Here is a 23,852-nt window from a genome sequence, read left to right on the forward strand (position 1 = left end):
TTGCTGGATTTCCCAAGATACCAGAAGCCCAGCAGCGGCTGTGGTTCTGGGAAGGGAAGGGAGGCTGACCTTGGCCCAGCTCTGGCTGACCTTGGTGGGGGATTTCTGGATGACTATTCCAGACTAATAGGTGACCCAGAGCAATGGTGGTTGAGTCTGCAGGTCTACCCACCCAACCTGCAGGCCACCCATTTCCCCTTCTCTTCACTTGCAACCAATCCTCTGTCCTGAACCCCCAACCCCCCGCCACCCACCTACTCTTCCCCAAAGATACTGACCAAGCACTTTTGTACAATAAAGTTTAATCACAATTATAAAAATGTGGCGTTGGGTTTGCGCTATTAACATATGTACAATCCAGCCCAATAGGAAGGGCCCACCCCCCATCATCCTGGTCTGGCAGAGCAGAAGCTTCCAGGAACCAGGGTGGGAGGGTGACCCACAGGGTCTGGCAGGAACAGAAGATGAGGCAGGGTTCCAGGCACGGAGTCCCTAGGACTGGGGGCACAGGGCACCCCCCCCAGGGGGAGAACATGGCCGCTGCCCCTAGAGACCCCTGAACTGGGGAGGGGTGCACGCAGGGCACAAAGGGGAAGTCCCCATTAACACAAAGCAAGGGGGCTATGCAGCCCCCCAAGAACAGGATCTGTACAGGCCGGCACCCCAGGTTTCCACAGGAAACAGCTGCTGGCAGCTACAAAACATTTACAGCTTCTTCTCCGCAAAGAAAAAAAAGTTAGGAGGTGGGTGGGCAGGGGCGACAGGGGAGGCAGGAGTTACCTCCGGGGACTGAGGCTCCCTCACTGGGCTTAGGGCTCCCCAGACCCCAGGGAAATAAATAGAGGCGCGGGCGCCGGTCCCGCCCCACCTCAGTTGAGGGAGCCCCGGCAGCTCTCGGTGCCGCACAGACACGGGATCTTGTTGTCCTCCAGAGGGAACTTGTAGTCGTACGTGATCTCCTCGTCCACACCAATCGGCTGCTTGGAGTAAATCACGATCTTCTTCTGGGACTCGATGGTGATCACCTTGGCATAGCAGTTGGGCTGTAGGAGGGGAGGGCCATGTGAGCTTACGCCCTTGGTCCTGGAGTCTCCGCCCCACCCTGAGCACCTCCCACCCCGTTCCCCCACCCCCCTGCGCACCGTGCAGCAGTGGTTGATGAACCGCGCCAGGTTGCCGCACTTGGTAGCGTCGATGATGGTGTCATGGTCTACCCGGAACAGGTAGCTGCTGCCAATACCCTCCTGCACGTAGCGCTTCTCCCGCATGTCAGCCACCATCTGGTAGGACGGGGTGCCGTCCCAGTCAGCTTCCTGCCAGACTGGGCCTGACCCCACCAGCCCCAGTGAAGGGGACCCGCTTGGCCTTCCAGCTACCACCCTGGGGTGGGTGGCACATTGACCTGTCTTGGTGAGCAGCTCCTCCTCTGGCTCCCACCCACCCAAGGAGTCAACCACCTGCTTCCAAGGGCCCCCTCCTCAAGGTTCCCCCCACACCGACACCTTTGGCTGCCACTTTAAGTCTCCCAAAGGGGATCTCAGGAAAATGTGCCGGGCTCAGTGGGCTTGAGCAGCAGCCACTGGCTCCTCCTGGAGCCTCTGCCTGGCCCATGGTGGAGCCCCCAGCCTCCTGTGAAGCCATGCTGGTTCCTGATGTGACATGGTCATTTTGGGGCCCGAACCCTATTCGTCTCTTCTCCCAGGACCCTCTGTCCAAGACAGGCACCCCCAGGCTGCCACTTGATGCCCTCAAGGTCCACATTCTTGTGTGAGGAGGAGTGATTCCTATTTCCCAGAACATGGCATGATAAACCCTCTGTGCTCTCTCCTTGGGGTGATCTCATTCTCTTCCAGGGCTTCAACTGCCAGATAAGTGGTGGGGCCTCCTCCCAAACTTCCATCTCCAGCCAAAATCCACCTCAATGGAGCTGCTAGGCGTCAATTTCTAGATGTCCCTGGGGCCCTGCAGCTTTACAGGCCCTGACTGGAACTCCTCTCCACCACACAGCTGCTTCTCCTCCTCACCCCCCTCACCAGCAGCCCAAGAAATGGCCTCCCCTCTTTCCCTCCCCTACTCTCTAGAGCCAACTTGCTGCTCAGTGCTGCCAGCTGCCTTGGACCCACAGACTCCTGTTACCTTGGCTGCCACTGCCTAGTCTGGGTCCCCTGGGCCTCTGCTGGGATCTCTGTGACCGCACCCCCACTTGTCCCCGCCTCTGGCTGTCCCTTCACACTGCAGCCAGAGGGAGCCTACTGACTGCAAAGCCTGTCACTGCTGGGCACTTGGCCATGGCTTCCCTCCCCTTATCACTGGCCCCAGCTCAACAACACAGCTTCTAAGCACCTAAGGTCCACGAAGTGTGGCCTCCACCTGCCTCTCTTGGTGGCCACCAGTCCTGGTTTTTCCATCTTGCCATCCTGACTTCCTTGCCCTACTGAGACTATCCTGCCTCCAGACCTCTGCACATGCTGTCCAGTGGCTGGGAGCACCCTTCCCCTCCTCTGAGTTGGGGAGTCATCATCCTTCAGCTCCCGGCTTACACGTCATTGTGCCCCACCACCTGTGCCTCCCCAAGCTTCCTCTTCCCCATCAACCAGACATCATCCTTTGGTGCAGTTCTTTATGCAGTGGCTCTTCCCCCACTGAACTATGAGACCCTCATAGCCAGAGAGAATATTGGCCCTTCCTCCTTGCTGGATTGTCACCACCTAGTTTACAAGGACCCATCACTAACTGTCGAAGGAAACACAGGCAGGTTTCACCAACTATGTCTTGGAACTGCGAGGTTATGTGGACCTTTATCCAGAGATGAGGTGTTTCTCATGCCAGCTGCTATGCTGCCATCTTACTGGGAGCCAGGTACAGGGCCTTACCTGGCGGATGTTCTGACCCACGTATTCGATGACCATCTCGTCAGCTGCAATGGGCTCCATGGCAAACAGACCCCACTCGTGGATCCGGCTGCGACCAAAGCGGAGTTTCTTCTTCCGGAACTAGAGGGCAGAATGCAGGCTGTGCTGCTGGGCGCCTCCCTCAACCTAACTCCTTGCCTTTGCTGCAGTCCTCCAAGGGGAGAAGTGTGCTTCGGCCACTCACCTCCATGCCCAACCCCAGGAGACCGCATGATGCTGCCCGCCCACCGGGCCTCTCTTCCCCTAAGTCCCTGCTCCTCACCTTGAGCTGGTTTAGCTTTAGCAGATCACTGTCCATGATGGCGGAGGTGCCGATGGCACTCAGCAACCGCCGCTGCTCAGACCGGCGCTCCGAGAGCACACGGTTAGTCCCCTGGGAGAAGCAGGATGCAGGGGGGGAGGTAAGTGACAGGGGCAACCGTGAGTAGTGACACCAATGGGCCAGGTATGAGGGCAGAGCCTTACCTGAGTGTCTGCTCCTTCCAGCTGCCGGGCCGAAACAGGGCACACATCCAGGTACCTGTCTTTTTCCTTCTTGCTGATTGGGTAATAGCCTTCACTGCGGGCTGAGCCTGTCTGGTGCTCACGGGGCCCATCCTGGGGCCGCCGTTTGCGTTTTGGAGTGCTCAGGTTGGTGAGTGCAGGGTGTTAAGGAAGAAAATGGGTTCCTTGCTGGCCAGATCCCTGGGGCCCTCTCCCCTCGGTCCACCCAGTCCCAGCCCATGGAAAGGGTGACTGACCTTAGCAGGAGGGCCCAAGCATTATTTAGCATGAGGAGGGCAGAAAAATGGAGAGAAGAAAGCCTTAGATCTCACCTTTTCTGCCAGAAAAAACTCAGGGAGGTAGAGAAGGGGCAAGAGGCAAAGAGAAAAGAATGGCCTGGGGGCCAGAGGAGAACAACCAGGCTGAATGTGGCAGAGAGAACAGGGAGGGAGGCAAACAGAGACGCTAGCTGCGATGTGAGAGGGCTGCTCCCTAGCTGTGCGACCCCAGGGCAGCCTGCCCCCACCCCTGGGGCCTGCCTTCTTGTGCGGAGCAAGCTGGCCTCTAGGGCCCAGGATATTGGTGTGATGGACCCAGTGGGTGTCATTCAGCCAGTCAGCCCCGCTTGTCTGCTGCAGCAGCCGCTCGTACGTGAGCCGCAGATAGCCCATGTCCTCCAAGTCCAGGCCCGAGTTCCAAATGTCATACAAGATGGTCATCTGTTCAAACTCACTGCGGGGTTCGAAGGAAGGGGGTGGAGGGGGTGGAGGGGGCGGGGGTGGCCGCCTGCGCCGGGTGTGGGAGCGGAGGCTGCGCCGCCGGACAGCGCCCTCCCCGTCACTACTGCTGCTGCTGCTACTCTCGGAAGACTCGGACTCCTCCTCTTCCTCCTCCTCCTCCTCTCCTTCCTCTTGCTGCTGCTGCTGTTGCTGCTGCTGCTTTGGCTCCTCCGCCTCAGCCACCACCACCTCGGGGGCCTCCAGGACCTCATCTGCTGGAGAGCTGAAGAGGGCCGCAGGGGCAGGAACTGGCTCCAGAGGCCGAGGGGCCGGAGTGGAGGGCGGCGGCTTGACAGCCAAGGCATAGTTGTGTTCCAGGAGGATGTGGCTGAGCAGGGGGCCTGGGCGGTCGGCCTCATCCGATGTCTCTGTGGCCTCCGAGTCGTCACCTGGTGGCAGGGCAGTCAGCCCACGACGGGCTGGGGTCAGGGCCAGGTCGGCCAGCACCGCCAGGTCCACTTCGGTCCCTGGGTCAGCTTCCTCCTCCTCAGTAGAACGGCCTCGGCCTCCAGCCCGGCTCCGACCTCCTCGGGACACCTCCTCAGGCCAACTCTTGACCAGAGATGCATGGTCCAGGGGCAGGTTTCGAATGGTCCGCTCCACAGTCCGGGGGACTTTGCGGGACACAGGGCCAGGAGACTTGATCTGTGGCGGGGTGGCTGGGGGAGGCTCTGGTGCTGGCACCTCCTCCAAGGCAGAGAAGGAGACCGTTTTCCGGCGTTTCTTGGGTGGGGGCAGGAGGGGGATAGGAGAGGAGGGGCGCTCATCAGGGCGGGGAACGGGGGCCAGGGGTCCCGCTGGCGGCTCAGGGGGAGGCTGGGGCACACTGGGAGGTGGTTCCTCAGTGGAACCTGGGGAAGGAAGCACACAGGGAAAAAGAGAAGGTCAGCAGCTTGCGGGCAGGGTACTGGCCTGTCTCACTGGGGAGTCCACACCAAGGCTGCAGGCTCTCCTCTGCTTCTGGCACACATGTGCTCACCCAGCAAACATGCTGCTGCCTCACAGCTGCAACAAGTCCTCTGCACCTTGGGCTCCCCTTGGCAGGAGGTTCTGCACCTGCTCATTCATATATTCGACAAACATTCACTGAGCACAAGTGTGTCAGGCATAGGGCCGACACGCTGGGCACTTTCAAAGCCCTCACAGAGATTACAGTCCAATGGGGACTGTGACAGGAAACCAATGTCCAGCCCAAACTCTGGAGAGTTGAGGTGGGGGCTCTAGGGAGACACACACTTAAGTTCTTTTTTTTTTTTTTTTTTTTTTTTTTTTAGATTTTATTTATTTATTCATGAGAGACACAGAGAGAGAAAGAGGCAGAGACACAGGCAGAGGGAGAAGCAGGCTCCACGCAGGGAGCCTGATGTGGGACTCGATCCTGGGTCTCCAGGATCACGCCCTGGGCCAAAGGCAGGTGCTAAAGCGCTGAGCCACCTGAGCTGCCCAAGCTCTATCCTTTTAACCAAGACTAGTGGTGACTGAATTATGTCCAAGGACTAGGAGCACAGAGGATGGACCACCGCCTGGTATGATGATGCAATTAACCCTCTCTGAACTAAAGTATCCATTATTTCAACTACAATGTTCTCTGTTCAGTGAGGTGGTAAAGATACAATGTAAGCATTGAGTCTTTGTATTGAAACACTGCATAGTATTTGTTTCCTTGCCACCACCTGCCAAGGAGCACCAGGGTTTGCCAAAGTGGGGAGGGGTCAGGAAGACTCCCCTAAAGAAGCTGAGGGTGAAGGTGAGACCCCAAGGTTAGGGAGTGGTCTGAGGAGGGGACACACCATCTTGAGCAGGTGGCATTCTCTCTCCCCAGTCCCCCAGACAGGAACCTGTCCTCCCTCTGCTGGGGCCCTCAAGTCTGGTACTGAATGTGGGAGCCTGAATACAGCTCAAGACTACACTGCCCTTTCTCTGGGGCAGACCCTGTGTTGCAGACTAACCCTTTCCCCTCCTAGGTTTCAGCCACTTGGAACAGCCGCGGCCTTTCACACGTGCCTCTCCCCTCCTGCCTACTGGGAAAGCTCACCGAGCTCAATGCCATCTTTGTGAAGGCTATGCTGGTAGTGACTTCCTCTCAGAACCAGAAGGCCGGCGGCTCTCAAGTGCCAGTCTTCAGGATGGCAGCAGCAGATTAATAACTAATACTTCATGCCAAGCATCAATCCAAGACTTTCTTTCACGTATGTTAACTACTCATTTCATTCCTCAAAAACTACCCTGTGAGGTGGGTACTATTATTAAACCCAGCTTACAGAGAAGGAAACTGAGGCAGAGAAATGTTAATAGCTGGCCCAAAGTCACACAGCTCACAAATGCCAGAACAAGATCTGCACCCCAGGCAGGCTGGGTTGAATTTCAAGCTCCATCTACTGCCCCATGCTCCCCTGGACATCCTGCAGTGGAAAGTCAGTGGTTTCACATCTGGCTCTGGCACTCCCAGAGCTAAAAGGCGGCCAGCTCCAGGTCTGACCCAAGCAGGCAGTGAGCAACACTTGTCTGCTGCCCTAACAGACACTCCCCAGCCAGGCACCCTGAGCAAGGCCTTCAGCCCCATCTGCCAAGACTGCACAGCAGCTGGGGTCTCAGCCAGCAGTGAACCACGCTCTGAAGCTAGTGAGGCCCTGGGTGCTTGTCCCAGATCCTCTAGCTTCTCCAAGTCTCCTTGCCTCTTCTCTTCTCTGTTTTGGGGCAGCCCTGCCTTTGACCCATCATCCCAACCTAGCCACGGTGCCCTCTGGAAGCCTGGCTCTTAGGAACAAATTTCTCTCCTGGCTTAGCTTCTTCACACAGAGTTCTCTTTGCTTCCTGTTCTGAAAGAAACCTGGCCATGTCTTTCATTTAGGGAGATAACTTCTGGGGTACCTACCCAGTCTATATATCTCCCAGAAGCCAAGGTTTCTACTACATGACCTGCCCCACTCCCTGCCCCTGGCGTTCATTAACTGATGACTACTAGACCCAAGCCAGTGTCACGAGAGACTTCCGTGGAAATAAGGATCTAAGAGAGGAGTGGGTTTCTCCGTAGGGTTGGACAGAAGCAGGGGAAGCCCATCTTCAGGAGAGAGGAATGAATCAGACCAAAGACAGAAGAAAGGCAAATCCCAAAGGCATCCAGGTCCCATCTCTGGGTTCCACCACACAAGCCCTCTCTTGCCATCGGGCCACATTTCCCTCTTTCCAGCTGCATCCATGGAACATGAACATCCTTACCCTTCCTCTCTCTTCCCTACTCTGCCATCTACCTCTCTCCTCCCTACTCTGCCATATACCTCGTTCCCCTTATTCTCCCTTCTCCCATGCCTTCCTTTACTCGTTCTCAGCTAGCCCCCAAGTCACACACATGACTTCATTAACCCCTGGAACAGCCCCAACTGGGACCTCTTCCCCTCTGATCACAGTTCCCCAGGTCCCTTCAGTTCACCCCACCTCCTGGCTCCCTCTAGCCGGTCACCATCCTTCTAAACCAGCTGCTTTCCTTCTTGTGCCTGCCCACAGGGCCCTCACTCTGCCATCTCCTTTCACAGCACTTTCCACATTCTTCAGCTACTGCTGCCACCCTGGAGACCCCAACCCTGACCTGACTCTGCCCAACCGACCTATCTGCATTTTCTCCACCTTTTCCCCTGAACCTCCAGTCTCAGCAGGGAATCTGAGTCACAAGCCTTTTCATCCTCATTCTCCTTCCTTCATCAAGGCTCCTCCTCCATCCACCCCCTTGTGCTGAGAAAATACGCTTCTTTCCTACTGCAGAGTGAAACAGGGGGTCCTTGGGCATGAAAGCCCACATCTCCCTGCCATCCCAATTATAGGCACATGTGTATCAGACCTCGAGTCCACCTGTGCACCCCCAGGGAGGCCACTCCAACAGGTACTACACACTCTGCGTGTCCCTCTTCCTGCCCCATATCTGTATCTCAAGCCTCACCTATTTGCAAAAACTAACCCTCCATCAACCCTGCCTTCTCCTGTCTCTCCAATCCCAGCTGGGTGACCTTGAGCATCTCACTGAACCTCAAATTCCTTATCTGGAAAATGAGATTAACAGGGATGGTATGAAGACTACATGAGAAAACAAATCTGCAGTGTGCTAGGCCTAGAGCCTGGCACACAGGAAGCACTCAAGCACTTAACTAATAATATTCATCACAACCTTTCAACTCTCTCTTCACAGGAGTAGTCTATCCTTCCAGAAGACTAGTTTTCTCTGTCACCTGCCCTCACTCCTTTAACACTCCTAACTTGCCTCTGATCTGATCTTCTCTACTGAAATTGATAAGGTCACCAGTGACCCCCTAACTGCTAAATCCAACAGAAACTTTTCCTCTTACCATCTCTCTTTTGGCCTACTGATACACACCACTCCCTCCTTTTGAAAACCAAGCTCCCTGGTTTTCTTTCCTGTCCTGCTAATAGTTCCTGCTCGGCCTCCTCCGGCTCCCCTTTGCCCATCTATCTCTTATAGATACAATGCACTGGCACCTTCTCTTGATCCATGAGTTGTTCTAGGGTGTGTAAATGTGCTCACACCCACGCCTGGGCTCCTCTCAAATATCTGCCTACCTCGTTTCCAGCCTGCTGTTGTTGCCAGACCCTCAGATCCATTGATCCAGCTGCCTGTTGGATGTTTCTTACCTGGAGGTCGCAAAGGCATATCAAACTAAACCCCAAGGAAGTGCATCAGCTTTCTTCCTAATGCCGCTTCTCCTCCTCCTCCTTTATCTTCCCTTTCCTGGGAAGTAGTTTAAGCAAGTGGTTCTATCTCCTAAATGTCTCTCAAATCCTCATCCCTACTTCCGCTCCATGCAGCTCATTGTAACCTGCCTTGCTTGGGTTCATGCCCTTCATTCACCTGCATTCTCTTAAACTCTCCCATAGGTCATCCTACCTCCTTCCCCACCTCTTCCAATCCCTCTCCTTCCTACCAGAATGATCTTTCTGGCAAAATTCAAAATTGACCACGCCCTACTCTTCCTACCTCCCTGAGAGCGATGCCCTCTGATCACCAGCTCTTCTGCTCCCAGTGGGCTCAAAGAGGCCAGGAGAGGCATCTTAGATCACTGAGAACCTCAACTCCTCTTGCAAGGTCTGCACCAGAAGAGTGTAACAGTGCTGGGGGTTCTTCCTGTGGTCACTGCTCATTTCAGACCACAGATTCTCAGTTACGTTTGGGAGGGCTATGTGGAAGGCCATGTCCAATCTGAGAACTGACAGACACCACCTAAGAACACCTGACTCCCAGTGCCCGCCGTCGTGTGCCTTCCTCACCAACCACCATAGCCTCCTAGCTGCCCACACGGGCTCTAGCCCATCTCCAAGTCTTCTCTGTACTGCATCTCCTCAAAACACAAATAAGATCCTGTCACACCCCTCTGATGGCATTTTAATGCCTTCAAAATAAAGACCAAATTCCTAATATGGCCAATTCACCTTGAACGGCCCACTCCTTGCTCACCTCTCCAGTTTCAGCCATCCCAGTTTCCCCTCACTTCTCACCATCCGTAAGGTTTCTGTCTTCCAGCATGCTGTTTCCTCTGCCCTCTGGCCTTTGTATGTATTACTCATGCCCGGCTGCCTGCTCTGCCTGTATTTCAGTCTGATGAGGCTTCAGCAGAAAAGACCAGCAAAGACATTCCTGCAGACGTACTCAGGTTTTCAGAGCACCCTGCACTTTTCTCTTGTTGTGCTTGACAGTTTGCCATCACAGACTTTCTTAGGTATTTATTACTCAACTCAACTCTCTCTCCCTATAGACCATAAGCTTCAGGAGGGGAGAACGGGGCCCCCTGCACCTACCGTAAGTACAGATGATGCCAGAACAACATGGGTTTGAACTGTGCAGGCTACTTATACACATGCTTTTTCTGACAGATATAGTTTTGTAAATGTATCTTACTAAAGATTTTAAAGACTTTTTTTCTCCCACTTATTCTCTCGTGAGAACATAGCATACAATACATATAACGTACAGGAAATATGCTAACCGACTACTTACTTAAGTCATCAGTAAGACTTCCAGTCAATAGTAGGCTATTTAACAGTTAAGTTTTTGGGAAATCAAAAGTTGTAGACGTATTTTCAACTGTACAGGGGATTAGCACCCCTAAACCTCGCATTGTTCAAGAGTCAACTGTACTCAGTAAACAAATACATACTGCCTGAACAGTTCACTCAGAAGGACAAATTACGTGTATGTACTACAAAACAACAAAGGAACAAACTCACAAAGGAAAAGCAAAGGTAAATTTAACTTCTGAGTCAATACTATCAATATCTATCTTCCACCTGTTTGTCCATGTAATCACCTGCAAGCACACACTACATATTAAGGCACAAGCTCAGGAAAAATCAGTAGGAGGAATTGGTCATGTTGGGAATTTTCTCCTTAGTTAACTTACAAAGAGACCATTCTGGGATGGGTGGGGTAGGGGGTGAGACCACCGTTTTCCTTAGTAGATGTACACCCTGCTATGGCTCTGTGAGCTGCTCAGAGCAGCACAGTTTGAATGTGGCTGTTAATGTCTCCAAGGGAGGACTGACAGGAGATAGTGATTTCAGTCCAACTTGCACACGTTCAAACAAAGCCCTGCACTTGTACGTAATTCACAAATACTGACCCCACCATTCTCACAAAGACCGATACCAGCATCAACAGAGACCAAATCACCAGCTCCGTAGTACCCACCTGCAGGTCTTGCTGGAGACTTCTCCTGTTCAGGGAGAGGCATAGCTGGGGAGCCTGCAACCCGCTCTGGCTCAGGCTCTTCCGCAGGCGCTGGTGGGGGCGCAGGGACATCTCTGGGGGGAGGTGATGCTGAGGGTACAGTTGCTGGCGGCTCCTCTTCCTCTTCCTCTTCCGAGGAGGACTCAGATGATGATGAGGATGATGAGGATGATGAGGACGATGAGGAGGAAGATGAGGAACTGGAGGAGCTGCTGCTCTCGGAGTCCGACGTGCTATCATTTTCACCATCTGAGTCAGCATACAGAGAACATTTGGAGGACGAATCGCTTTCCCCGTCCTCGCCTAGAAATCCAGAAGGGGCAATCAGGCGAGGTGGGAACACTCCTCACTTGGTCAAGCCATGGATTCATTCACTGACTCACTACTACGGATGGGTTACACTCTGTGCTGGGAAGTCCAACCCTCAAGGAGTTGGGTAAGCACACTCTTTGTTCACAGTTGAGACCAATTTCAGTATGAAAGAGCAGGGGAGGGGATCCCTGGGTGGCTCAGCAGTTTAGCGCCTGCCTTCAGCCCAGGGCGTGATCCTGGAGTCCCCGGATCAAGTCCCACATCAGGCTCTCTGCATGGCTCTCTGCTTTTCCCTCTGCCTGTGTCTCTGCCTCTCTTTTTCTCTGTCTCTCATGAATAAATAAATAAAATCTTAAAAAAAAGAAAGAAAGAAAGAAAGAAAGAAAGAAAGAAAGAAAGAAAGAAAGAAAGAAAGAAAGAAAGAAAGAAAGAGGGATCCCTGGGTGGCGCAGCGGTTTAGTGCCTGCCTTTGGCCCAGGGCGCGATCCTGGAGACCCGGGATCGAATCCCACGTCGGGCTCCCGGTGCATGGAGCCTGCATCTCCCTCTGCCTGTGTCTCTGCCTCTCTCTCTCTCTTTCTGTGACTATCATAAATAAAAAGAAATTAAAAAAAAAAAAAAAAAAAGAAAGAAAGAAAGACAGACCACGGGAGCTTGGCCAAGGGAAGTCCTAGATTCTGCCTGGAAGATCCAGTCAGGGAAGGGATCCCTGTGAGGGAGATGCTGAAATCAAGAAACGACAAGTAGAAGAACACGAGGAAGACGTGAAGGCTCAACAGGGCAGTCAGACGTGCAGGGAGATGGGAGACCTGGAAACCGTAAGTAGTCTGCTCTAACCACTGAAGCTTTTCCCAAGGTGGGTCTCAGAGATGCTACCCGGATGAGACTAATAAAAAAGATTCCTGGGGGAAAGTAAGCTTTAAAAATGTTCTGGCTTTATGCCTCTGGGAAATGGCAATATGTCAGAAGGACTTTTAAGTTAAGAACCGTGAAGTGGGGGATCCCTGGGTGGCGCAGCGGTTTGGCGCCTGCCTTTGGCCCAGGGCGCGATCCTGGAGACCCGGGATCGAATCCCACATCAGGCTCCCGGTGCATGGAGCCTGCTTCTCCCTCTGCCTATGTCTCTGCCTCTCTCTCTTTCTCTCTCTGTGACTATCATAAATAAATAAAAAAAATTAAAAAAAAAAAAAAAAAAAAGAACCGTGAAGTGTCCGAGGAACACACCTGGATGAATTTAGAACAGATGGGGTGGCCAGGGATGGGTCTGGAGAATGGCAGGATGGGAACTGAACAGATAAACAGAAGCTAGGTTATAAATGGCCTACAATACCGGGCTGAAGAGTCATCTTCTAGAAAACAGGGAGCTAGAAATAGACTTTATGGAGGGAAGTCACAGGGTCAGGTATGCAATGGAGGAAAGAGAATTCCATCAGCAGACTAGAAAATGGACTGGAATGGAAGAGGAATGATGGGACTAAAGACACGGAAGTCAGTCTAACTGCTGCAGAAGACTCAGTGAGAAAGGCCAGCAGGAACAAAGAAGGCAACAAATCCCAGGAACACTGAGGTGGTGCAACAGTCAGAAAGTGGTGACCAAGCAGACATGCAGCAATCTGCACCCTTAGAACAGCTGACCCTGCCCTCTGCCTTCCTGAAAAGGCAGGCTCTCAGATCATCACTATCCCCATCTGGCCTCCACTGAGACAGTACCTCTCAGAGGCGCTCCTTCTCCAAGAGATCTAGAACAGCCCATCTTTCCCCAGCTCCCCCACCCGTTATTCTACCCCAGTAACCTAGTTTCTCTTCTTTAAACTACGTATCTCTATCCGAGGTGCTACTATTTGTTCATCTGTCAAGTCTCCTCCTCCCCTCCAACTGATCCCAAGTCCCATAAAAGATGTGTCCCCAATACCCAGAATGGTTACCAGTACCGAGTGGGGGCTCAAGAGCTAATTCTGAACAAATGGACGAGAAACAAGACTAAACTATGTACTCAAGACTCAATGGATGCATATGGACAAACAGGTGTTCAACTGAAGAGTGGAGTCGTATCTGGTGATGGCAGCTAAGGGGAGAGGAGAGGAAGGGGAAGCACGGCTTGGTGGCTGGGCCTTCTTCTTTGAAGGCAGAAAGGCACAGTCTGGTAGTATCAGGGGGGCGGGGTAGCAGGAGAACTCGGGACCCCACGTCTTGAGGAGTTGGGAAAAGTAAGGAAGTTCTGCTGGGTGGTCTTCAGGGGACAGCCACATGTCAGTACAGAAGCTAAGCAGAAGGGAACTGTTGAACATCAGAGTTAACTGTTTACAATAGGCCAAGGGTTCCAAGAGATGGGGCTAAGAGACAGTTACTTTGGAAGGAGCAAAGGTGGCTAATAAATCCAGCATGAAGTTTCTGTGTGGACTCAGGAAAGGGCGAGGAAGGCAGTGGAATCCCTTCCTCCCCAAGCCAGAATCCTCCCCTCCTGCCTGTACTTACCATCAGACGCCTCCGTCTCCTTCTTTGCAGCGTCCATGGCCTCCTCACGTTCTTCATCTTCTTCATCTTCCTCCTCCTCCTCCTCCTCCTTAAAAAAAAAAAAAGGACAAAAAATAGGGACTAACAAGTAAAGGACAATGGTCCTCCAGGAGGCACCGCTGCCTAGGCTCCAGCCCAGAGAGGAAGCAGCTATGGGGACGGGAACTCAGGAAGTAGGCTTCTGGCAGGGACTGGGCGTCATGGCCCCTCACCTTCTCGGAGGAGGACTCCTGGGAAGCCTCCTCCCCCTCACTGTCCAGAGCAAAGGACTTGCGGTGCTTGCCCTGGGTCTTGCTTCGCTCTTCGTCTCGCTTTGGGGGCTTGGTCCCCGGACGCCCGGGCTCTCCAGCCTCCTTGTCTCGCTCAGGGTCTAGACCCAGTGGAGTGGCAGTTAGGGCAATTTACCATCAGTAGTAACAGTTCCTGTTCCCCTGGCCTGAAAGGAGCTTTGCACCCACCACTGCTGATCTTCCCAACGGTCCAACAAGACAAACCTCATTTGACAGACAAGAAGGTGAAGTTCCACAGGAGAACACAAAAACCTCAGAGCTACCTAACAGTTCTATAGCTTGGCCACACTGCACCCGTGTAACCTTTTATCCTTCTCTGGGTTAGGTGGAAGAGAGAGCCTGCCCCAAGAAAACAGCACTAAGGCCCAAGGGTCTCTGGGGAAGCCAATCAGACTAAGAAGTTTCCTAGCCATGTAAGCCATCAACCAACAGCTCAGACTTAGACAAAAGTGGAAGGAAGGCTGGAGAAGAGCTTAAGCACTGGATGGGAAACCTGGGTAAGTGACCCGTTTAACCTTGAAACCCTAAGATCCTAGATGTTGAAATTAACCATTTCCACTTTCCATTGGAAAAATGAAATACAGGAAACTTCTATCAGCACACAGTGAGAACCACAACTAGGACTCAAGGATGACCCTCTCTTAAGCTCTTCATACTTCTCAGCACTTTACTTCAATCTCTCTACTTGGCTACTTGCCCCCAGACACCTTCCCCCTTTGTCCCTGCCTCCTGTATTCCTATCAGCAGCAGGCACCCTCTCCTGTCTCCTCCCACCTGACCCCTCACTCACCATCTTCATCTTCCTCAGCTGGAGTGGAAGGACGGGGCCTCTTTTCCTCACTGGCCTCTGAAATTTCCGAAGGCTCTTTTCGCTTTACCTGGGGTGTGGGAAGAGATAGGGCTGGTTTCGAACTCAAACGGTCACAGATCCCAACCACCTCTCCCCCAAGGAAGGGAGGTCCCCACCACACCCTCTCCTCCCTATGAGGCGAGACCAGCTCTGAGTACCTTGAAAGAAGGCAGCCGCAGGGCCCCTCGCAGCCCTGACCCAAAGGCGAAGGCCTCGATGCCTGTGGTACCCCCACTCTTGGCCCAGTCTACGAGGGACAGCAGGCCCGGCTCTTTGAGTTTTGTCTTCTCTTTATCCTCCTCCTTGGCTTGCTGTTTGGCTGCGTTCTGGAATGGCTGCAGGCAGTAGGGGGACTGAGCCCCAGAACCTAGGCGCTCCCTCCTGCCTCCTGCCTGAGAACTACTCCCAGGTCCCAAGAATACAGAAATGCATCTACTCACTCCTCTATTTGACACAGATCTATGCCACACCTCCCTTGCACCAGCCCCTGTACAGGCATTTTCTCCAAAGTCTGCTCATTCAGTCCACCCACCTTACAAAGCAGCTATCATTCCCACTCTACAAACGGAAATGTTGAAAATCCAAGCTCATTGAGACTTAAGGGCCATATAAGCCAGAAATCTACTCTCTCCAGCAAAGCCCCAAGAGTTCCTCAGTCCCAGGCATTGTCCCTCACCTTGGCCTTCTCTTCTTTGCTCTCCCACCACTGATCAAAGGCTCCAAAGGCCACATTCTCCACCATCTTGCGGTTGAGGTCTCGCTGCATGATGCTCTTCATCTCTTGGACGAGGGTGGCCAGCACACGCCCCACGGTGCCTGCTGATGGTAAGGCCTTGCCCTCTGCCAGCTCTGCTTCCTCCCTGGGAGGCAGCCGGGCCTCTTCTCCCGACACGGAGGAGGAGGGCAGGGGCTCAGCTGCTACAGGCAAAGGCAGGTGGTAGGCTTCCCGGGAGTATGCCCCCCGGCCTTCTTGCCCTTGTGTGTACAAAGCATAGGGTAGGCCATAGGCTGCCTCCTGGGGGGGTGGGAATGGGAGGAACGCCTCCCCAAAGGCGCCACCAGGGGGGCCAGCTGAGGCAGCAGTCAATCCCTTGCCCTGCCGCAGCTGGTGCAGTCGAGTTAACATCTGGGTTTGCATCTGGAAGGACATGGGCATCCCCCCCCACTGAGCCCCAAGTCGATCCATGAGCTCTAGGGAGTTCACAAAGTCATAAATGTGGGGGGGTGGCGGAGGAGGTGGGGGGTACTCGGGGGGAGGCGGCCCATCAGGGCGCGGTGGGAGGAGGTAGGCGGGCTGGTGGGGAGGATAAGCAAGGGGCAGGGAAGCCAGGTATGGAGGAGGAGGAGGGGGTGGAGGAGGAGGGGGTGGAGGCTGCTGGGGGGGTGTCGGGGCCGGAGGGGGTGAGCCGCCCCTGTCGTCATCGGAGATCTCCATGTCCTCTCCAGAAGAGCATGGAGAAGCCTGTAGGGATGCAGACGAGGGTCACAGAAAGCCTCTGTCTGCTCCAGGGCTTTCCCTCAAATACCCGCTCTCATGTCTAATTTCCTGACCCCCACCTCGGGCCCAGCCCTGCCTCCCGGAACCCGGTACCTCTGCCAGCTGACCCCAACCTCACCTGGTTCTGTCCGTTGGCCTTGGGAGACTCCCGGGGAGCCCCTGGTTCCCCACTTCCTGTGGGTGCCACATCCTCAAAATTAGCAGGGGCTGGAGGGGGTGTGCAGGGCCCGTGACCAGACCCAGGAGGTGCCTCGCTCCCTGTGTCTCTAGAACTAGGGCCTGTGGTGCTGCTCTCTTCCTCTTCCTCTGTGTCAGACGCCAGGAAAGAGAACTTGGAGCGCTGCTCCTTCAGCAACATCTCGATGCGGGAATCCAGGCTGCTATGTTGAGCGAAGGGCACGCTCTCGTTGGTGGTCTCTGGGGCCGGGGAGCCGGAGCGGGCAGGTGAAGCTGGGCGGGGGGAGGTCCGAGCTTCTTCTCTCTCAGGGCTGGGCCCCCCCCCACCCCCACCTCCACCAGGTTCTGGGGGCTCCGGGGGTGGTGCTTCTGAGGCAGGTGGCCGGTAGTCCTGGTCAGCAGGCCGGCTGGGCTCCGGGGGCAGGTAGGAAGTGTAGGAAGGTGGGAAGCGCTCAGCTGTGTTTTCAGCAAAAGATGCCCCAGGGGGCTCTTCCCGTGTGGCCCGACGGGGAGGGTAGGAAGCATGGCGCTGGTAGCGATTCCAGCTTTCATAATACGCCGGGTAGTTTGAGTCAGTACCACGAAAATGAGAGGATGAAGATGAAGAGGACGACGAGGAGGATGAGGACAACGAGGAGGAGGAGGAGGAGGAGGAGGAGGAGGAGGATGAGGACGAGGCAGTGGCTGCAGTAGTGGCTGAGACAGCTGCGGAGGTGGTCGTGGGGGCTGAGGATGCAGAGAAATGGCGGCGGGAGAAGGAATCTTGGTAGCTGTTCTCTGAGCGCCGGGGCTTGAAGGAAGTCGAAGTGGTGCTGGAGAAAAAGCGCAGGAGTCAGTGGGGTTCAGCTCCAAAGGACCAAACCCTAGCGTCCTGGTTCTCAGTACCCAAAGCTCCCCAACACCGCCCCCATAGGAAAATCTACACACTGCTGGGTGTCTGGCTAGGCAGTGAGTTCCCTGACGACAGGCTGAACCCACAGAGAAACCCGGACAAATTACTCCCAGCTCCCTTCTAGAGAGACTCCAGGTATCTTCTTCCTAGTGGCGCTCCCAGAATCTGGGGGCCCCAGAGGGTGTTTACTCTGTACCTGCTGGAGTAGGCAGAGTCCTGAGAGTAGGGGGTGCTGCCCCGAGATGTGTAAGGGGTTCCTTGGGAGGACTGAGGGGTGAATTGGCCAAAGGAAGATGGGGTGTCTTGTCGGCTGCTGGAGAAGCTCGTGTCCTGGGAGCAAGGGGTGCCATTTCCAGGAGTGCCCACGCCTGTGGTGCCTGCCGGGTAGGCAGCTGTGTCAGAGGAGGAGCGGCGGCGGGATTCAGTCTGGAGGGCAAAAGTAGAGCAGGGAGGAAAGAAGATCAAGTACATTTGACAACTTGCCCTTCCCTGAACCAAGAACCTCAGGCCCCTGCCTTTTGAAAGTATCTCAACATCTTTTCTTGGCTCTTGTTATCCTTAACAAGGAAGCCCAGAACCTCCCAAATAGTGTTCCTGGCACCCAAGCACTATGCCCATGTGGCTAGGCCTACGGCAACCACCAGCTACGTACCGTCTCAGTGGCTGCACCAGAGCCCTGGAACTTCTCACTCAGGGCCTTGCCCCCGGTGGGTACCGTCTGAGGGGTGTAGGAGCCATTGACTATCAGTTCATAGTACTTCATTCGCTGTTGTCCTGGAGGAAGAGAGGTGGGAAGTGTCAATGTCGGAAGGAAGAAACTCCTCTTCCTGATTGGTCTTTCCCCTTTCCTTCTCAGACCTCAAGCTTCCTATGATTTCTTGGAGTCCTGGGTGCGGGGATTTCAGTTCTACCTCGTCTCTACCTTTGGGACTTTCTGCCTCATCTCCACCTCATGACACTATAAACAACATACCGAATGACACTTCACGGCTTAGAAATAAACGCCTCTACTTATACTATGAAGCTGGATGATCACCAGGAGAGAGAAGCATCAGTACCCCTGTTTCACAGACTCGAAGAAAATTGACCTGCACAAAGTCACAAAGTTGGTCAGTGACAGACTGGAACTCAGCCCCAGGTGGTCTGATGCTAGATCCCATCACACTCTTCAGCCTACAAACTAAAGGGTGCAAAGTGACAGCCTGAGAGCTAACTCTAAGCCACGTCTGTGGCTTCTTCGCCCTTTAAAATCTCTTAAAAATTTTGGGAAGGGGATTGCAGCATTTAAAAAACATGAGACAGCACACAAAAACCTAGACTTCTGACAATAAAAAAACATTCCTTGGTAACACGAGTCCTCGTTCCCACTTGCAAACTGGCTAATGCCAAGTAACAGCTGCCTCCTTCCCGTGGCACAGTGCTCTACAATCCCCCAAGCCCCCCACTCTTCCTTGCTGCTTCTGAACACAGAACCCCAGGCCACTTCACTCATCTGTACGGATCCCTGATTCTCCATCCCAAATTTCAAAACCCCACGAAACTCCAGACGAGCATTTTTTTTAATTCGATCTCAAAATCTGACCCAAGCTAAAGCAATTTACTAGTTAGTTTTTATTGATCCTTCTTAGTGGGACCCTTCACACATTCCCAAATACAGTCGCATGCTAGACCAAAAGATGCTACGCAACCTTGCAAAAGATCATACACATGCGAAATGCGTAAAAGCCATAATTCCTCTATAAAATTCTAATTTCAGAAACACATGTGGCCTCGAGTTTCAGATGAGGGATCATGAACTTGATCGTTCATCTGGCCCCATAGCAGGCATTTGCACGTACAGTCTCTACTGGAGCTCAACCTTAGGCAGCAGGCAAGAGAACCCTCACCTTTGATGTCCAGCTGGGCATGGATGATGTTGCCCATGACGGAGGTAAGGTGGAGGTTTTTGACCGTTTCCTTGGCTCCCCGAGTGCTGGTGAAAAGCACGCGGGCCAGGCCCAGGTGCTTGCGAGTGCGGGGGTGAAGAAGGATCTCTACCTCTTCCACCTCACCGTACTTCCGGCACATGTCCTTCAGGAATGTCTCCCGCACGTTGTCATTCAGCCTTGCGAAGGTCACCTCCTTCAGTGGGATCTGTCCGATATAGAACTCATCCAGCTGCGGAGAGGACAGGGAGTCTTGAGTCGGGGTCTCCATACTGGCCACTGTTCCCTTTGGGAACCTTGGGTCCAGACAGAGAGAGGACCGGGAAACACAGGCACAGAAATGCAGGGAAGTGCCCCAACAAGTGACACGGGAGTCTAACCCCTCTCTGCTCCGAGTTCTTCTCGTTGCAGAATAACACAAGAAATAAGACAAGAAATGTACAACTGAGAAGTAAACATACTTGGAAGAAACCGATTGTAGGGAACAGCTCACTAGCTCAGTTTTTGCCACGGACAGGGCACTACGAATATAAAGATGGAAAAAAAAAAAAAAAAGACTTCTGTTCAGAAAAGCAGGTTCAGGCAGACACACACAGTTCCGATAGAGCACAAGGTCAGTGTAAGTGCAGACAGGGTGTTTAGGAGCTCAGAGAAGGAGTAGAGGCATGGAAGAATTCATAAAGATGGTGTCAGTTCCCATTTAGCTTTTTGGGTAGCAAGAGTTCAACAGATGATAAGGACTTGTGGGACATGGAACTATAAAATAACCTGGCATTTTCTAGAAACTACAATATGTGTAATAGAGTAGAACACACTTGTATACCTGAAGGTGGGAGACAAGGCTTGGCCAGATCAATAACCATATGTGCCAATGCACAAAAACACGGATTTGGCAACTAAAGTAATAGGAGTAAAATAAAAAAGACAAATGGCAGGGTGGATCATGAAATCGGAGAAGAGAACGCAGACGAGGAAACTTGGCAAAATGAATACAAGACATTAAAAAAATAGCAATAACAACAGAAATAAAAAAACTAATATAAAAAGGAGATGGATTTGGGAAGAAGAGTCAGGAGGACTTGGTGACAGATTATGTAATAAAGAAGAGGACAATCACGGGAGAACTCCCAGGTTTCCAGTTTGTGCAACTGAATAGATGGTGTTACCCCTCATCAGTAAAAGAGAAATAGAAGGAGTAAAGATAACTTGTTTTTAATCTCGAGTCTGCAATGTCTGTGGGGCCTCCAGATGGAGCTGTCCCTCTACCAGGCATACAAGTCTGGAGTTCAAGAGACTGATTTTGGCTGGAAACAGAAATTTGGAAATCACCAATGTTTCAGTAATAATCAAAATTACGGGCATGAAAAAGACCATCCGGAAACAATATACAAAGCGAACAAAATGCAGTGAGAAAAACCTTCCAAATAGTTTATATAAAAAGGCAGAAAGATAAAGAATTAGTGAAGGAAACCAAGAACCATCAGTTTTCAAAGGCCAGTCCAAGGCCTTTGATGAGTATTCAGGCTAGACAGGGAAATAGGAATCTTCTGAGGAAACAAGATGGATGATCAAGTGGCCAAATGAGGAGTGAAGAGTAGAGAACTCAAAGGATGGAGTCCTTGGCCTTGTCACTCCTCTTAATTGCTGAGAAATGGGCATCACACCAGGGCACTGCCATGCTGTGCATTTCTAGGAGTACAGAATGATGGGTACAGCATCAAGCATGCCTTTACTTCATCCTTCAAAAAGTCAGCATCCTTGTTTGGAACACCTCACCTATACCTTTCTAGAAGATGAGCACAACTCTTCTCCAGAACAACTCAGTCTTACACCCTCAGAGATTATAAGACCTGGTTGTTACCCTTTTATAGAAGGACTCCCTTCCCCCTTTTATTAGCTTGAGACTAAACTACCAGAATGGATCTTCTGCACCAACCGCCCCTCCAAGGGCCATCACAGCAAGAGTCTAGCAGATACATACCTTAAACTTAGGGACTGGGAGGGAAAAGTCTCTGTTTTTGGACCTGACATGGCAACGGGGGTCTTGGAGGTCTTCCACTGGTATATACTTTGAGTCCTAGGAAGGAAGGCAGGAACAGAAAGACAGCTCAAGGTGAAACCAAGCTGTTGAGCTCTAGGAAGCCCATTTGGAGTCCCACCTGCAAAAGAGCTGGGTTCTGGTTGCCTACTTTTAAGAAGGCAGACCAAGGGTATGGGAGTTCAGGGTGCCAAACAGAGGTAACAGAGGAGAATGGGGCTTGGAGTTCCCTAGATGGCAAGGCCCGGGGCACTCACGTTGACACTGAAGTGGACTCCATCGTAGCGGTACACCTTTTGAGAAGGCCTGCGCAAGGCAGGGTCCAAGGCAGGATCCACGATGAGCTTGTAGTTCCGCCACTGGAAGCTCGGGGCTTTCTGCCCATCTCCCCCACCTTCCTGATCCATCTTTGCTCATTTACACTGTTAGTAAAGAGGGATACGCAAGGGTGTTCAGGACTTAGGCCTGACTCCCTAGCTGCCCCTCACCGACTAGCCCAGACTTCAGGTCCTCTTATCACCCCAGTTTCCACACCTCACCATGACCCGTGGCTCCCCTAGATTTTCCCCCAAGTACCCTCTTTCACCACAACACCCCATTCTCTCTCCACCTCCCAACTCTCCCTTCAGGCCCCCAGGCCCATCTCGCGCCCCCTTACCTTCCCGCTCTGCCTAGCGCGCGCCCCACTTGGCCTCAGAGCAAGACCCCTCCCCCGCCCCCTGGCAGGCCCCGCCCCCTCCCGCCTCCTCACCGGCCAGCGGCCCGGGCCGAGCCCGGCTCTCGCTCCCACACACCCGCTCGCGTCCCCGCGCCCCGATCCCCTGGCCAAGAGGTGGCACCTCTTCGGGGCGTTGGAAACACCGCGAGACCGAGCCCGAGACCCGGCTTCGGCCCCGAATCCGGGCGGGGGGGTGGGGGGAACGCGCGCCGCTGCCCTCTCCTCCCGCCCCGGCGCGATCTGCCCCCCCATCTCCGCGCACGCGCGGCGAGGCCTCACTCACCCGCTCGTGGCGAGCGGCTCCCCCTCCCCCCACCCCGCGCGGCACCTCAGCGGCGCGAGGCGGCGGTGGCGGCGGCGGCAGCGCGAGACCCGGCCCCGCAGCGGTGGCGGCGGCGGCGCCCCCCCACCACCACCTCCCCGGCGCGCGCACCAAACACCACCGCCACCTGCGCGAGGCCCAGCGGGCACAGCGTCTACATTCGCACTTTCGCTACGGGTGCCGCCAGGAGATCCACGGGGCCGAGGAAAGCGGCTTCGCCTCGGCCGGCACCCTTTAAGGGTCGAGAGTTGCGGCCCAGGGAGCCTGGAGATTGGCCGCATTCCCCGGAGAGTGGGCTTCACCAAGACTATCCCTCTGCTCTGGCCTGGGGTGCTTGACGAATCGGCGGCGACGAAAGCAGCGACTAATCCCTGAGGAAAAGGGGGCGGGGCGGAGGGGAGGAGGCCAGCCAGGGCTGGGGAGATTTGAGTGGCGCGTTGAACAGGCGCAGATTCGTCAGGCGGGCGGGGCGAATCGGTGGACGGAATGCGACCTCCTTCGCTCCTCTTTCCTGCCTCTTCTTCGCGCGGCCAAAGACCTAAGAGGCTGCAGATTCGCCACAGATCCTGGCCTCAGTTGTCGCCTCCCTTCGCCCGCTTTGGTGGAGTCAGGAAAATAATGCCTGGTTAGCCAAGCCCCGTTGGCAAAGTTGGCCACCTTTTCTGGATCTTTCTTAGTAGCACAGCTTAGGGGATGCCCAGCTCCGACCCTGGGGAGATGGCTACGGCCCAAAGCCTCCCTCGGAGTACGATGAGAAATTTCGGCCCCGTACAGAGAGGCCCAAGTAATTCTGAGCCGGCCTAGCGAATCTGCGGACCCTCCTGTGGGCGGGGCCAAGGCGCCGCGCACAGAGGGCGTGGCCAGGGCGTGTAAAGCCCGGCGTCGCGGGGGCGCTTCCTGTAGGACCCACCTAAACCGTGCGGGCTGGGAGGGGCGCCCAGGAGGTGGAAAAATACAACCAGCAGCGGTGACTCAGGCCCTTTGCCTGGCGTCGCACATATTGAAGGGAAGGTTTTCCTGTCGCTATACCCTTTGGGCCTCTAGCTGCTTAAGATGCCCATTTAACAGATTGGAAGACTGAGGCCTGCAGAAGATTTTACCTATACTCAACCCACCATTCGTGACTAAAACGGAGACTGCCTCAAAGTGATGTTATAAGACTTGTGGGGCCTAAAGGCCCTAGAACAAGTCTTGTGAAAAATAACTACGTACCTGAGCTGGGCTGCGCTGGGCTGGTCGATTCTCCAAGCATCAAGGTCCCAGTGCCCGTCGTTTTCAGCCTGGGGGGTGGGGGTGGGGGCTCCCTATGCTTACATGGTCCTGCCGCTCGAGGGCAGCACCAGCCCAGGCGCTGAGGTCCCCGAGGCTGGGCACCCTTTTCTTTCGCTGGGACGAAGGGCATCCTGGTTTTT

General features: G+C 54.0%; 1 protein-coding gene across 7 annotated transcripts; it reads right to left on the reverse strand.

Annotated features, from left to right (window-relative positions):
• Positions 1 to 285: 285 nt before the first annotated feature.
• SETD1A (SET domain containing 1A, histone lysine methyltransferase) lies at positions 286 to 23,252 on the reverse strand. Of its 7 annotated transcripts, none has more exons than XM_038539766.1 (19): positions 22,607 to 23,252; positions 21,658 to 21,822; positions 21,344 to 21,439; positions 19,324 to 19,594; positions 18,090 to 18,211; positions 17,634 to 17,863; positions 16,487 to 17,357; positions 15,547 to 16,332; positions 15,029 to 15,205; positions 14,811 to 14,898; positions 13,943 to 14,100; positions 13,692 to 13,779; positions 10,866 to 11,153; positions 3,976 to 5,025; positions 3,378 to 3,550; positions 3,175 to 3,285; positions 2,874 to 2,993; positions 1,143 to 1,280; positions 286 to 1,043 (listed from the first exon to the last, which is right to left on the reverse strand). In XM_038539766.1, exons 2-19 carry the CDS (start codon positions 21,805 to 21,807, stop codon positions 870 to 872), a joined length of 5,091 nt encoding a protein of 1,696 aa, XP_038395694.1. In that variant the 5' UTR covers positions 21,808 to 21,822; positions 22,607 to 23,252; the 3' UTR covers positions 286 to 869. The 7 variants fall into 7 exon arrangements, with proteins under 7 accessions (XP_038395694.1, XP_038395688.1, XP_038395689.1 ...); XM_038539760.1 differs by having other exon boundaries at positions 10,866 to 11,207; XM_038539761.1 differs by having other exon boundaries at positions 10,866 to 11,207; positions 22,568 to 23,252.
• Between the last annotated feature and the right edge of the window lie 600 nt (positions 23,253 to 23,852).

The sequence above is a fragment of the Canis lupus genome, chromosome 6, assembly GCF_011100685.1.
Source record: "Canis lupus familiaris isolate Mischka breed German Shepherd chromosome 6, alternate assembly UU_Cfam_GSD_1.0, whole genome shotgun sequence".
NCBI lineage: Eukaryota > Metazoa > Chordata > Mammalia > Carnivora > Canidae > Canis > Canis lupus.